Source organism: Histoplasma capsulatum, assembly GCF_000150115.1.
Source record: "Histoplasma capsulatum G186AR genomic scaffold supercont2.5, whole genome shotgun sequence".
NCBI lineage: Eukaryota > Fungi > Ascomycota > Eurotiomycetes > Onygenales > Ajellomycetaceae > Histoplasma > Histoplasma capsulatum.
In genome coordinates this window covers 1,112,104-1,127,141 of record NW_025544805.1, presented here as the reverse complement: position 1 = coordinate 1,127,141, position 15,038 = coordinate 1,112,104, and the positions used below count along the sequence as shown (strand labels likewise).

The following is a 15,038-nucleotide window of genomic DNA, read 5'->3' as shown; positions in this document are numbered from 1 at the left end:
TTGAAATGTAATTCCCACCAGGGAAGCTTGGCTGGGAATTGTGGCAAGGTTCAGTTCAGAAACCTGAAAAACAGGAGCGATGTAAGTGAGTGAGAGTTATTTATTTCTATGTCTCTTCTATCTTGGCTATCTTCTCTTGATGGAGCTAACATTTGTTCTTATAGACCGATATTTAACATACATACGCATCACGTCGTGGCGGTTCGACCATATATATATATATCAACAAAGGTAGTAAAATGTAAAGGACGGGTGTCTAACCCATCCTCTTCCAATTACGCCTCAACCGGTGTTCTTCGGGTCCAGCTTGCAATGGCAACTCTTGTTTTGCGGCGTGCGATTCACAACCAGTAGTAGAACACAGAGACACACTTTTAAAACAGCTGCAGCTGGCTGTGGGGGGAACCAGGACTTTTATTGTGCAAAGGCATACAATTTTGGATGGACACATCTCTAAGTGGATGTTCGAGGGGTGTTCAGTGTGCGGTGCTGCATGTACGAAGCGGTGAAGAACATTTCCGGACAGCAAGGTAATTGGTTTGCATGGTGTGTCATTGTTTTGATGAAATTACATTTTTACTGTTATGGGATACACATATACGCGCGTGTGTGTTGGTCGAAGTGGAGTGGTAGTTCTTTGTATATATATACATATCAAGTTGTACGTCAATACTACCCGGTGATATACGAGATGACAGCCTTTCCGAAGTTGCTGAAGGCCTCCCATATGTTGACACTCTACCTAGTAAATTGCAGATACCTGCAGCACTCAAGCCATTTCCTGTTGCCTGCAATCAAAGAATCGGATGCAAATGAAAATACACTGTTTGTGTATCCAGGCATTATCAAACCATCTGCATTGGACGCATTGTACTGCACATGGTGAAATACCGATGGGCAATCATGTTTAAGCCGTTATCGTGTCAGCCAGCTTCGCCATGTCTATTCACCAGGATACAAACGAGCCAACGGCTAGGGATGATTATAAAACGACACATATATGGATAATCGGTGTGCATCTCAAAAATAAATAAAACAAAGAAATAGATGAAAACACCAAGGTAGCAGGCACAAACACGGCCGTTGCTATCCACCTTCTGAGTGTCTCTCTTCGATAAATGCTAGTAGTCTCCACTTGAGCTCCTGCATGCATGATAGACCCGGGGATGGAACATCATGGATCTACATCGAAAGAGCAGCCGGGGATGATCATGGAGTGAGATGTTTGGGCGGGGGTCCCTCCTCGGCTTTTCCCCCGTGTCTTGTTCTGGCCATGCAGTTGGGCAACTTTGATCGCGCGTTCCAACCTCTTTTCTGGGACATCGCAAGAGTGGTAGTGGTAGTGGTAAGAACGACCGAACCGTGGGGGCGACTTTTCCTTCCGACGTTGTGCGCCGGACGTTGTCAGATAGGCGCACGATCGGGGCAAGCAAGCTTCTTTGTCTTCTAGAACATGGCTAGCCAATCGGAAAAGAATCCACGCCCCGTGAACCCATGAAACCTTGCGACGCCTGACGATGTTGCATTTGCCAAGCGCTGTCCAGCCCGCCCAGGTGCCCAGGGTGGCTTCGCAACACCCGCTATCGGCAACAAGCAGCAGGCTGGTGATTGATGATATGATTTTGAATTGTCAAGGACGCAAATTTCGGAATTGTTCCTGCTTGTGCTGATATCTTTTTTTGCAAACTAGGCGGCTGGCAATGCTGCAAATTCCACTCTTACAGCACATCGTCATGCCCCTGGTTGAGTGGTACACACCCATTTCAAACTCCGGAACTGCCATTGCAAAAATACGGAGTATTTAAATTTAAAAAAATGCCAAACTCGGAACTACAAGTGGATCATCAAAAAAAAAAAAACTTTTAGGGGCGCCGTCACTATGGGGTAAGGTCTTGGCGTGGCTTGGGGCCTGATGGATGGCGCCACATATCCCGGTTTTTTCGTTCCTGGATTTCAGGGTCAGGAAAGGGAACAAGCCGAGGGTCCTCAGGTTGCGTTGCATCTCTGCCAGATGCTACATTTCTCGGACTTTGTCCCAGAATTGGGGAGTGGGGGTGGCCTTCCCTTGGATGCTTAGTGCTATTCCTTGATGATTCCTTGTCTTGCTCTCACATTGTCAGCCAGGGAGGGGGGGAAAGAGAAAGGAATAATCATGCCGATATGAACTGCGAACTGCTGGCAGCAAAGGGACATTGAAATATCGGGCACCCTTCTTTGTCACCACCCTCGGCTAGTTATCTTAGGTTTCGTAGGCCGAGATTTCCGCCTGCCGCCGGACGCAGAATAAACCGTTTGATTCCGGGATACTGTGGCTGATCATCCCATCTCCGCCCGCACCTTCCGCCGCCGTCTTCCAGTCGGTCGTGAACGCGAACAATTCCCGGCCCCGAGCCTGGAGGTTGGGTCGCTGTGACGCAATGGAGCGGAAGCTCTCCGAGGCCCACTGTCGGACAGAAACAGCGGAAGCGGTAAGCGGCTACCAGCATCGGTGGTTTCTGCGAATAAGGGGTGCTGGCCGATGCTGTGAACGGACATAATAGACCAATTTTGGGTGTTCCTGGCCAGGCAGATACTAGTAGATACGAGTAGGTATGAGGACCTCGCCTGTATTCTGGGAGGCCGGGTTGATGCCGGCAATTGACAAATGGTTCTTGCTCCTGTTGTCCTCCTTGCTTTTTTGGTTTTTGCTTCTATTTTTATTTTTTGCTTTTCATTCGGACTGTTGTTTTTCACTGAAGTACTAGCGATTGTGGGGGAGGTTTTCGGTACAAGTAAGTGCGAGCGCGTTGGGAAGGCCGATCTAGACCACCTCGAATCCAGAGAGTATGACGTCATAGTCAGACAGGGCATAACCGCAGGATTTGTACGTCGAATACTGTTATTGTGGTTATTTTTTGCTGTGCGATGTTAAGCCACAGTTATACGCTGTCGCTTTCCCGTCATTTAATACATATGAACATTCCTGCCGGGATTTTAAGTTGGGAAACGGTATGGAAGAAGAATTGACCCCAAAAGGAGCTCTCTCCAAATCCACACAGTAGTGTCGCGTTCGTCTGAACTTTTAGATGCTATGCGCAGCTTTGTATGCCAGTCCGAAGTGTCGTGAGTTGAAAGAAATATTCCAAAAACGAACATGAAGCGAAACTTGCTCGTTCCTTTTTCTTTCTCTCTCTCTTTCTTTCAATCCATTCCGGCTTTCAACCATTATTTTGCACTCCAGAGTTACGAATACGCAATTCCAATATATATTCCTTTGGCTCCTATATTTCTTTTTTCTTTCTTTTCTTTCTCTTCTTCTTTTTCATTATTTTCTTTTCCGGTTGCTTAAACCCTGAGATCATCAAAGTGCTCCACAAATGCCGAGGATCTCCCAGATTTCCTAGTGAGGTAGCGTAACATCACTTCTTTCAGTTAGCATTTCTTGCATGACTAGGGTGACTTCAGCACATTGAGCTTCGTATATGCCGCCATGCCGCCATGCCGACAGGAACAGGTACAGAGCTCAAGGCGGTGAGAAAACTTAGAGCGTCTGGGGCCATACCGAACCATCCAGTCATCTGCTGTGTTTCCATACCTAGATAGGCCATAACGCGCAAGGTCCCTCATTCTGGGCAAAATCTGCTGCTGCTGCCCGTCCAGCTGTGCGACAGGCGTAAAAAAAAAGCCAGGGCGAGATATAAGGGTGGCTTCTGTGAATAGCAATTTTGAGAAAGGGTTAGAGAAGGACAATTGCTTCAACATCTCCTGACCTGCATTCATGATATAAAATGGGCTGAAGTGATCTGAAACCAGATTTCTGTTTCACTGGAAAGCTGTTCCTCTTTCAATGAGCAATCAAATGAATGGTGAAATTGCCGGATGCGTTCAAGGTCGATATGAGCCTAAACTAACCCTCATGTGGATGCGATGGAAAAAGCCTCTGTAATGTACTATTGCGGAATGATTTTGCATGGCTTGCTACCACTTCTTGTTTCTCGTGCTGAATGATGCTGAGCTGTTGAGCTGCGAAATGCGTTTCATGGACCCCGGATTTTAAGTTCATCCGCCGGAGTTAGAGCCTTAGCGCGACAGCCTCGTGCCCTGACGCTAGCTTCTTCAGGACTAACGTCTCCGGGAAACTCGATTCTGCCGCAAATCACCGCCCAATGATGCAGTTCTCCGTTGGCTTCAAATCGGCGCAGGGGAGGGTTTTCACTCGAAGAATATACATGTCTGGTCCATGGTCTGATGTTCTATCGTATTACTGTGTCAGCATGATACTGGGATATCGTTTGGTATTCATATTATCTGACTCTCTTTTGCCACAATCTTTTTCCTCTCTTTGATTATATGATCCGTCCTCCACAATCCCTCCTCAGCCGGGCTTGACCTCCTGCACTCAATTCCAATTGGACTTACATTGCCAGTAAACCATGGCACCTCCTCGTCAACGGGTTGTAACGAACCCTGATGACTCGAGGTCGGAAGCCTCTAGCGGCACGAGAGAACGGCATCCAACAGGCACAAAGGGTCGGCGACCAGCCAACACCGCCGCTCCCGGCAGTTCAGTATCATCCAGAGATATGAAAGTCGCAGCTGCTATCACTGCAACCAGCGGCCACAATGCGGGAACTGGTAGCCTGACAGAATCCACTGGAGTAAGCTTCCCCCTTAGTTTGTGCTCGATTACTAGCACTTTCATGGCTCGATTTCTCAGTTAAAGAAAAGATTGTCCTTGGGGAGAGAGAGCAAATGCACATTTGGCCGTTGTCCAATAGCGGATTTTTTTCTTTTCCGCTATGGGAATACATTTTGCTGACTCCAACTCCGTATGCTTCTAGGTAAATTGGTCAAGCATGCCGCTATCAGTTCTTCACCAGTACCGGCACGCCTACAACCTCCCCTGCCCCAGCGCATACTCCTCTCAAATATCCTCAATAATCCTGAACCAAGGAGTTGGTCTCCGATCTCCGACAACCATAGCTGCTCGACGAGCGCAGCTTGCCTCCCAGCGAAAAAAAGCCGAACACGGAAACAGTTTCCGGTCTTCCAAAAGGGATGATTCTGCAAACAAATCACTAGACGGGGATAATAACAATGTCGCTTCAGGGATGGACTTGCATCGCATTTCTACTCTTCGCGGGCAGGGAAGGGTAACAAAAGACCAGCTTGCCAACGTTGTGAGGAAGCATTTCAATAACGTGGGACTTATGGAGCAGGATGCTATTGCAAAGTTCTTGTATAAGGTCCGTGAAGAAGGGAAGGGTCGTGAATTTCGCCTGCGGTTCCAACCATGATATGGAGTTGTAGGAAGTGCAACCTTCTCTTCTTGGTTTTGTCATGTTTATTAGACTCTTTCCCTATCGAACATACCCCTAGCTTCCTTTGGACTTTACATACTACTTTGCTTTTTGTGTTTTATGTTTCCTATCCTTGGTGTTGGGAGTCCATTTTCTCAGGGATATCTGCCTTTCCATGTTCCGGCATTGTTTATCCTGTATTTCCTTTTTTTCTTTTTTCTTTCTTTCTTTCTTTCTTTTTTTTTTTTTTTGGCTTGTTTGGATACATTCGGCCATCCACCCATTGCAGCGTCTTAATATGTAATACCCTCAATTGGCCTAAGGGCGCGTTCACCGCGTGTGACATCGAGTTTTTGACGCCCGCAATTCATATCTCTATCTCCTGACCCATTCCATGTTACATCTGCCCCCTTACCTCGACCATGACTTTGTATATCTACATGGATACGTCAAACAGTTGTAATTTTTATACACTTGGGAAACTCTCTAACACATTCTCGATACTCCTTTATTCCTAATTACACATGCTCCACTTTAACTTTTTAACACCCTATCCTAACATTCCATGAGAGATGACGAAGCTACAGCGATGCAATCATTCAATTTTTGATCTATAGAACACATAACTATTTATTCGTGATTTCGACTTTCAATCGTTAAGACAGACAAAGTTGGCATATAAGCCTGCTGGCCAAGCACAGAATCCATTGTGTAATCATACATATTCCGTACCCATTTCCATTTTTCATGACTAATTTTACATGACTGTACAAATGCGAACACATAGCATATATCATCTCGTATATAACCCGAGAAAATGCAGAGAGGGTGGTTTGTGTATTCGCACCGCCCGTTGCATGTTCTCCCATATTTTTTTTTTCCCGCTTACACCTTTTGCCCTTCATTCACATTTTGATATAGCAATGCTCACCCTTTTCGAGGACTTTTACCTCATCGCCGACGCGAAGAGTGAATTCTACACATCTTTGTGTCAGACACTTGCAATTTATCGATTTCAAAGAGTAAACGTAATATCCTCAAATGAAGAGGGGGTGGCCACGAGCTCAGCAGACGAGGCTAAGCTGAGCAACCCCTTCAGGACAAGAAAAGAAAAAGAAAAGGACAAAAACACACCTTCAACAGTAGGAACGCATTGCATGCCCAAACATGCATTATACGGATCTCCCACATCAATGCACCGGAAGCTCTTCAGCGTCTTATCCGGCTCAACGGGATGTCTCACTCCCGTCTTGGGATCCACATTTGGCAATCGGCACCGCACAGTCCGACACGCTGTATATACTTCAACCCCCTCATCTGCGTTCTCGCTGGAATGATTCCGATTACTGTTGTCTTCGGGGGCTCCATTCTGACCTTCCCTCTTTTCGATGCCCTCCTCCACCTGTTTGTTCGGCATCTGTTTTCCATTCCGCGGGATAAACCGCACACGCTTCCAATCATCTTCCTCAAACGCAGCACTCCCCTCTAAGATAACGTTGGGCCGAAATCGGCGCGCGGATAGCTTTGGAATAGCGTACTTCGTCCGCTCAGCTATCTCTCGCACACTGGCCAGGCTCAACATATGTACCGGGTATGCGTCTGCGAAACCGGTGGTGGCTTGGAAACCCAGAACCTCCTTACGAGGTGCGCAGCGGAATACCTTCCGATGGTGATCCGGATCGATGCGGAAGAGAGTCATGGGCCTTGAGGCGCCGAGGAAAGCGAGCAGGGAGGGTGGGATATGTTTGCCGTAGTCGAAGGCCATAGGGGTGTCCCTCCAGATGCGCACAGAGCGAGATGGATAGGCGCCATTCTCTACGCTTGATGGCGGGGGATGGAGAGGCACATGGAATGATTCTTCGCGAGCGCAGAGGCCTAGTTTCATTCCGATTGATAAAAGGACGGGTATGATACCACTGCCGCTTGGGATGCGGGGGAAGCTTATCACTAGAACGCCCTTTGAGCGCACCTCCGGGCGCTTTGGCGAATAGGTGGATGATGATGGGTCGGGAACCCAGATCTCCGGCCGGATTAAGGCCAATTTGGCATATTTTAGATCGCGCATCGTGCGAAACACCCATTTCCCGGCTGGCTTATCATCTTTTTGATTCTTTGCGCCTGATTCTGCGGAGTCTACATATTCCGCAAAGCAAAATTGGCGGTCATATGCCACTCCGGTACTCACAACATCAGCGATATTGAACTCAACACCCGCACAGCTTTTGATCGGATACGCTAACAGAGCCTTGACGCGGATCTTTCCTCTGCCCGCATCGTTCTGGTTGGTTCGTTTCGGTCTTCCATCGGTGCCGTAGTTGTTTTCATCGCGGAGGTTAGAGAAACCGTGCAATCCCAACTTTCGGCATCCCTTAGGTTCGCGCGCTGCATTACGACGGCTTGAGAATTGAAAATAAAAAAGGAGGAGTATTGGCGAAAAACATAAGATGTAGATGATGAGGAGTGAAGTGGTGGCAGAGAAATTCAGCCGCGGAACAATGCCAGTCAAACGAGGGATGAGCATAGTGGATAGTAAGTAATCCACTGGCAGGTTGAAATATATATATATATATATATTTATGTAAGTGTATTTACCGAAGGAAAGATAACAATGTCTTTTGTTGTCTTGATTTTTTTTTTTTCCTCTTAAGTTGGCATTAAGGCCGTTCAATGTAGGTTGAAAGATCTATTCGGTAGAGAACGGCAGAGGCCCCAGAGGAGTTTGCCCTCAACGCCCGTGAGGAAGAGGAGAGTCGAAGACTTATGCAGTTAGCTAGTAGGTAGCTACCACCCAGGCATCGTCTAATGCCTTAGGGAGATCTTATCCATTTTCTATCATCTGGTCAAAAAGGCTTTGGATCATGACAAATTGGATGTTTGTGGATTGGCGAAAAGATTAGTGCTGACTCATGTCCCCCAAAGAAGGATTATCGATTTCAAATACGTTTGTCCGAGCCTGTAGCAAGTTTCAAACAACGTTTTTCCCCCTCATCCTCCTTTAATGCTTCTCTTGTTGAATGCACGCCAAAGTCGCGAATACTAGTATTCTATACCAGTTCTAGTACTATATACAAGGGCGGCCTGCCTACCTAGAATATCTTGTCAGGTTCTTGCAAGTAATATCCTCCCTATATTGACTACCTGAATTTCGCATGGCAAGGCTGCTCCTCCTATGACAATCTAGGCAAAATCATATGGGAACGTTGCTGTTCCCCAGTTCTGGGATGAAGTATCGGAAGAGTTTTCCAAAATTTCCCAGCTGTCTATCCACAATACGTGAATGAACCCTCATGTGTTGGTGCGTTCGTGAAGGCACGGAGAGTGATATTGGAGGCCCAAGAGAGACAGATCCCTGAGCTCTTGATAATGCCGATCAATGTGACTTATTCAATGATCAGGAACAGCAACAGGAACTACTTGGCAGAGAGTATGAATATGAGAGATATAACCTTGTTCCACTCTTCGGACGCAACAACGGCTCCGATTTCGACGGGCCATGTCCCTCTGCTTATTACTTCGACGGTTGGCTCTCAAATGTTTTTTTGTTGTTGTAATCTCACTTCCCTTTGGTTATTCGTACTGAGCGAGACATGAATAATTGTCACTACCGATCTCAGTTGAATCACTATATACATGTGTGATCGTAAATTCTGTAAGCTTTTAATGATGGGTACATACCAATATATTTAAGTGAAATGCCTAACAATATTTTAAAATGCCATTCAAAAATATCCATTTATTTTCATATGCTAGTAATTTTAACATTTGGGCGATGTTTGAGGTTGGTAAACGAGGATCTATTTACTCGGAATATCCCCCAGGCTAACCGAACATCAGCTCCAGCCATACAAAACTCATACTGCAACCTCCCAGACACCCATCCGCCCACGAACATGTTTCTATCTTATTTCTCTACATATGCATAGTGTTTCCCTAATCTTAATACTCGATCACCGAGTCCGTTGAATAGATAAATGTAGCAATCGTACGCCGATGACCACCCAGGAGGAAGATATCGCAAAGTTTTCCAGTCCGGATGAAGGCATGTTGAATTAGCTTTTATTTTTTATCAATATGCATAAATTAACTGAACGGGTCTGGCGAACGAGTTTCAACCCGCGTTGATGGATGTTACAATATTTTATATTGATATATATATATATCAGAAATAACCAAATACCGTGCAGAGCAGCTTGAGATCTCTGGCACACATTCGTCTCCAGGACAAATTTTTATTTACATTCTGGAGATCATACTGCTAACCTCTCAATAGCCTATCAGAAAAGGGATCTAGAAAGCCCATTTCGTGCCTTCGGGAGTGTTAAATTATCTCCTCTGCCAACACATGAGGGTGGAGGCGCAGTATCTACTGGTCTACCGCGGCTTGACGTTGCTTTAGCACTGCGGTCTGGTCCGATGCCATCTCCCCTCGGCCCCAGACGGAAAAATTACTATGGCCAAAGTCATCCAGACGCATCTACGGGCGGAATCAAGCGAGGAGAGATTACAGAGGTCATAGGACCCCGTGGGGTGGGGAAGACCGCATTTGCGTGAGTGCTTAGCATACGTGATCTAAGGGAGAGGAACCAATGTAGCTGACATTACGCATGCAGAATGGGAATTGCCGCAAGCGTGCTACAAGCAGCGCAGAAAGTTGTCTGGATAGGTTAGTATTAGGGGCAGTGAGCTCATTCTCCGTTCTCCGATTTTTTCAAGGGAATCTTAACTTTTACTTCGCCATGGGTTCTGCTATCCGCAAGTTATAATGTACTCTCTATCTAACGTTGTTAGATACTGCGGGGCCCATGAACCCAACAAGATTCAAAGACATCCTCCAAAGGGATCAACATTCACGGTCCTCGGACGACTCATTTGATCCAGCATCAGGCGGAAACAAAATAGACGAATTCCTCAATCAACTACTATACTTCCACCCACCAACCATTGCCCATCTCCTAGCCCTAATATCTCACTCACCAAAGGGATTCCCACCCCCAGAAGCGGGCCTAATAGTGATTGATTCCATATCTTCCCTCTTCACCTCCGAATACCGCACCAGACAACCACCCGGAAACCGAAAAGCTAAGTTCATGGCAACTGCGGAGTCCAAGAATGAAAGAACTCGCTGGAAAATCATCGGCAACCTAGCTATGAATTTGAAAAAACTTGCTGTCCGACTCAATTGTGTTGTTGTCGTCATCAACGAAATGGCCTCGCGGTTCCGGGGGAAGCATCCACCTGTGCTGCACGAGGCCCTCTCAGGCATGACATGGGATTCTGGAGTTGCTACACGCATAATGCTCTGTTGGCATTGGTTACCCCCTAGCTCTCAATCACGAGTGCGCATGAAACGTGTGCGTTTTGCGGAGGTGGTTAAGGCTGAGAAAGTTGTGCATTTGCAAGGAAGATCACAGAGGATCGTTCCATTTGTAATTAAAAAGGTAAGTGTATACTGTCAAGCTAAATCTAGCGAGTTCCTTTCCCTATTTATAGGGGTACCCACCTCATGTGCTTGGCGAGCTCTTTTTTTTCCCCGGCTTTCTATAACCACAGAGGCGTGAAATCCATGTGGGCCGAGAGGCTTTGTCCAACGCTGTAGGTAAAAGATGACAATTTCAATACATAATTGACTCAATACACAACCAGACCGGTCTCCATGAATTCAGTCCCAGGCCTTGTGGCACGCCACTCTCCATCTCCACCCGCATCCCCAATCGCGCGCATTTGATACATGCGCGGGCAAAAAGGAAGCTCGGCGATGCCATAAGCGGCAGCCCAGACACGAGTCGGAAACCCCGGATTGAGCACGGAGCAACGCCAGGGGTCAAAATTGAGAACATCGACCAAGAAGAAGGTAATGGAGGAGAGACACCCTCGGATGCCTCTTTGATCTTGTCAATAAAAGAAGAGGACGAAGAAGAGGGGTATGAGTACGAATGGCTAGATGAAGATGGGATAGAATTTGCTGATGAGACTGTTGACGGCGAAGAAGCTGGAAGCGATGACCACACTGGCCGTGATGGTGACGATACGAGTGAGAGCGGTCCTCGTTTCAGCCGCACAATGGGAGGAGCTATTGAGGATGACACGGTTCTATTACTCCAGAATATCTCTGACGATGACGAATTTGATTGAATTGGCCGGTGAGCAATTAATTTGATCTCAACGTATCTGATAGTCACCAGCAGCATTATACTCGAGGGATGAATTTCATTAACCAACCATGATGAAATGTGCCACAAGGCTGCATTGAGCGAGCTTGACCTCGGCCTAATAGAAATACCGTATATAAATAAACACTTGCATCGCCGAATATGACTCGGCTAGGTTTACAATTGAAAAAATATATATATATATATATATAGCTATTGATATTCTCCGATATGAAAACTCTCACGAATTTGAGAGGAGACTACCATACGGAGGCGTGTAAGACCTAGATTCTGGCGTTAGTAGCTCTATCTTGGCTCGAGGGCCTAGCAGTATAACTAAAGAGTATACTGCGCATACAGCAGGGAGAAACGGGGGGATATGGAGTGTAGTCTCCAATAGAAAGGGACTATTTCCCTTCCATTGACGTGCCATTGATTCTAGTAGCATGAACTGCTCTAACGGAGAATTTCCGGCGATGGGATTGACCAAAAGTGAGATTCATTTCCAAGGCTCGATGAGCAAATATTGATGGCAGGATTGGACAACGTGCCATTGAAACGGTTTCCAAGCATGTTCAACATTCGGACCCAAAGCTGCGCGCTGGAAGGTCTCAGGATGATTCTGCAATGTGGGGAAAGAATATCCCACGCTGGACCTCGGTATGCATTGATGCCTTCGGACATTAAGTCTGTCGAGATTCGTTCTCTGGATGTCCAATCCATGTTAGACAGGGTGCAAAGCCAGGCATTCCTAGTACCTCCACCTCAGGGAGAAAATACTAGTATATTCAGGATAAGTTCTGTGTTAACTATTTTCGTGAAAATCAGGTAACATCAGAGTGGCTTCTATCAGAAGCTGCGAATGTTTCATTCCATGACTCGTAAGAAAATACAAAATCTCGTGTAAAATCTATATCTCTGAGAACGAATGCTGTTGTCAAAGCTCGAGAGAATCAGCAAATCTGAAAAAAAAAAATAAAAAAACATCGATGTTCTTACTGATTTTAGCTACTTTTTAGTACTTGATCAATGCGGTGTAACAGTAGGCTCCTGCTGGAGGGCGCTTAGAAGTAGAGATGTAGGCTGCTGCGGCTGGCAGGAAACCAGTCGTCGTATGATCTGTTTTTGGCCCGGCTCCCACTGTATACCTGTAGCTCCGGTCAGTGCTGACCATTACAGGTGGTGTGATGTAGCATCCATACTCCCGGCACGGAGTTGGAAACGGACGTCCCGTTCATCCATCGGGGTAGATATCTGGAATAGGAATATTTTATTCATGGCTTACAAGTATAGATGTTGGATGCATACTGTCAACTGACAGAAAGTCAGCCATCTTGTGATCTAGATAATACATATCTGGCCAGTGCTGATCATGAAATCTATCATTACAGGAACTTGCAGAGGATGAAGCGTCAATGTTTTCTTCAGAACAGCGATTCGAAAAAAGTTTGAGCAGTTTGAGAGTTGAAGAAAAGCAAAGATAATTCATCTGTAATATCCGTATCTGAGGTCTGTAGCAGCAATATCCCGGAGCTCACTGAGCGTTATATCAAAATAAATAATACAAGCTGATTAACCAGCTTGATCTTGATGGTATCGTATTCGAATACAGAACCACATTCCAACAGATTTGGAATGCTAGTTACTCTGTATGTAAGGCTGTGTATACACTATTCCTTGTAAAAAAAAAAAATAGTCATTTTAACAGTGGTGTAATTAGCCGGCAGGTGGTGTAATTATCAACCGGCTCCATTTCATCCTGATGTCCGTTCGACCCCTTCTCGGTTGCAAGTTGAGGCATGTCTCAAGCCGCAGGGCTGCGTGCGGATCACCAAGACTGAAGTATACGACTCCGTCGTACCGCCGGATATCCCTGCCAAATGGTGGGCTGAAGGTGGCAGGGCTGGAGACATCTCCGCTTCTGTTCAAATTTCAAATGAGTGATGCCTGCCATGGTCACCCTTGAAGGCCCAGGAACCAGGCTATGATCCGAGCATCCATGCGCGGAAAAATTACCATCTCCCCTTTCATAAGCAGTTTTGTGAAGCTCCGGGATTTAGTGCTTGGGGAGGGAAGCCCTCCCTTTGGGGGCTGGTCTCTCTCTATCGCTGATATGGCTGTGGGTTTCAAGTGGTGTTGTCGGATCCAACCAAAGGAGCTTGAGGCGGACCCACCAAAAATAGCAAGACATCCTTGCAAACTTTCTTTGATCAGATCTTTTCCCTCAAACAGCCCTCGCTTACATACCTCCCGTTGGCGTCAACTCATTGCTCGAGAAAGCCCGCGAAATGTCGCGACCCGGTCGTTGACTGCCCTATGGCATTGCTTGACCTCCGGGATGGGAAGGCTGATGGTTTATTTGGTTTTACTCGTTTGCTCTTACGCAGCAGATCTGCGCCATGTCAGCGAAGAAGACTTTAATAATGACAGAATTAAGCCCCGGCGATTTTACCACCACCCAATCATTAGCCATGGGATCTGTATTATGTTTATTTTCTTTGACTCAATTGGGTGGAAGTTCCCGCCTTTGGCTCTTGGGGGCCAACAACCCCATGTGTCCCTGTAGGATCTGCTCCGCCAGGCAGAGTGTTCCCATGGCTCTCCCCCTTGGCCGATTTCATAAGATCCACGCTGGCGGCTTTATGCACACATTAGCTGCTGCTGCTGCTGCTGCTATTATTATTATTACTATGTATTTTGTGATGTGTGTTGTTACCTCGGAAGCATGGATGCAGAATGGCTTGTGCCGTGCAGCCTGGGTTCCGAATCCAGACTCCAGAGGCACGCGCTGAACAAAATATGAAGAAATTTGGGTATCCAAGCGCGAAAAGGCAATTAATCCCCGGCCAGGCCGGTATTAGGACTGACGATCACGATGGTCCGTCTTTATATAAAGCCGGCCTGATTCCCCAGCCCAATCTGAGCCTCCTGGGAATATACGTCGAATTGATTTGATTTATGGCTCTTGGGATACAAAGCAAAATGGCAACTCTAGAACCGACAACGAGCTACATCGCCGAGTTGATATCAACATCCAACCTGCCCTCTGTCACATTCGTTGTCACCGCCTTGACTTTGGCCGTTTTCTACACTTTACAGCGTCGGAAGTCGACGGTGCCACTTATCAACCCCAAACGGTGGTTTGAATTTTCGGATTATAGGATCAAGCAGGAATTCGTTCACAATGCAATTCCACTGGTTAAACAGGGCTTTGCGGCAACTGGCAACAAGCCGTTCCGCATCCTTGCAGATAGCGGAGAACTCACGGTTCTCCCTCCTGATGTAGCCAACGAGATTAAGAGCAATGACCACATGAGCTTCGAGCTTAGTACCGCCAAGGTAAGAGGTCGCTTTGTTGTCTGATCCGATGATAGAACAATTGTGAATCTGACACGGTAACAATCGCGAAGCAATTTTTCGGCCACCTCCCGGGATTCGAGGTATTCAATGCCACGGGAATGAATATGAAAGTTAGCAAGTCCATAGTCCAGCGCCAGTTGACCACTCATCTTAGTAAGGAATGCCAGATCTTTTGGATGAGCCTCTCAGTCCTGAGCCTAATATTCCTCCTACTCTGCTAACATTTTCGTAGGCAAAGAAACAAAGCCGC

At 46.6% G+C, this 15,038-nt stretch overlaps 5 protein-coding genes across 5 annotated transcripts in view; 3 read left to right on the top strand and 2 right to left on the bottom strand.

Annotated features, from left to right (window-relative positions):
* Nucleotides 1-1,174: 1,174 nt before the first annotated feature.
* HCBG_04330 (uncharacterized protein) lies at nucleotides 1,175-1,783 on the bottom strand (the record flags this gene model as incomplete). The annotated part of the gene is made up of 2 exons (XM_045431379.1): nucleotides 1,175-1,601; nucleotides 1,728-1,783. The coding sequence occupies 2 exons, from the start codon at nucleotides 1,781-1,783 to the stop codon at nucleotides 1,175-1,177; spliced, it is 483 nt and encodes a 160-aa protein (XP_045287932.1).
* Nucleotides 1,784-4,236: 2,453 nt separating this feature from the next.
* On the top strand, nucleotides 4,237-5,276 carry HCBG_04329 (uncharacterized protein; the record flags this gene model as incomplete). Its single annotated transcript, XM_045431378.1, has 2 exons — nucleotides 4,237-4,637; nucleotides 4,821-5,276. The coding sequence occupies 2 exons, from the start codon at nucleotides 4,413-4,415 to the stop codon at nucleotides 5,274-5,276; spliced, it is 681 nt and encodes a 226-aa protein (XP_045287931.1).
* Nucleotides 5,277-5,992: 716 nt separating this feature from the next.
* HCBG_04328 (MOSC domain-containing protein) lies at nucleotides 5,993-7,800 on the bottom strand (the record flags this gene model as incomplete). The annotated part of the gene is made up of 2 exons (XM_045431377.1): nucleotides 5,993-6,255; nucleotides 6,414-7,800. The coding sequence occupies 2 exons, from the start codon at nucleotides 7,798-7,800 to the stop codon at nucleotides 6,185-6,187; spliced, it is 1,458 nt and encodes a 485-aa protein (XP_045287930.1).
* A 1,892-nt stretch (nucleotides 7,801-9,692) lies between these two features.
* Nucleotides 9,693-11,411, top strand: HCBG_04327 (uncharacterized protein; the record flags this gene model as incomplete). The annotated part of the gene is made up of 4 exons (XM_045431376.1): nucleotides 9,693-9,826; nucleotides 9,890-9,942; nucleotides 10,179-10,717; nucleotides 10,923-11,411. The coding sequence occupies 4 exons, from the start codon at nucleotides 9,693-9,695 to the stop codon at nucleotides 11,409-11,411; spliced, it is 1,215 nt and encodes a 404-aa protein (XP_045287929.1).
* A 2,999-nt stretch (nucleotides 11,412-14,410) lies between these two features.
* Nucleotides 14,411-15,038, top strand: part of HCBG_04326 (cytochrome P450) — a gene marked incomplete at both ends in the record, with an annotated part of 2,200 nt that continues 1,572 nt past the window's right edge. Inside the window, 2 exons of the mRNA XM_045431375.1 lie at nucleotides 14,411-14,767; nucleotides 14,803-14,976. Coding sequence (XP_045287928.1) covers nucleotides 14,411-14,767; nucleotides 14,803-14,976 — 531 coding nt within the window. The remainder of the gene's footprint in view (nucleotides 14,768-14,802; nucleotides 14,977-15,038) is intronic.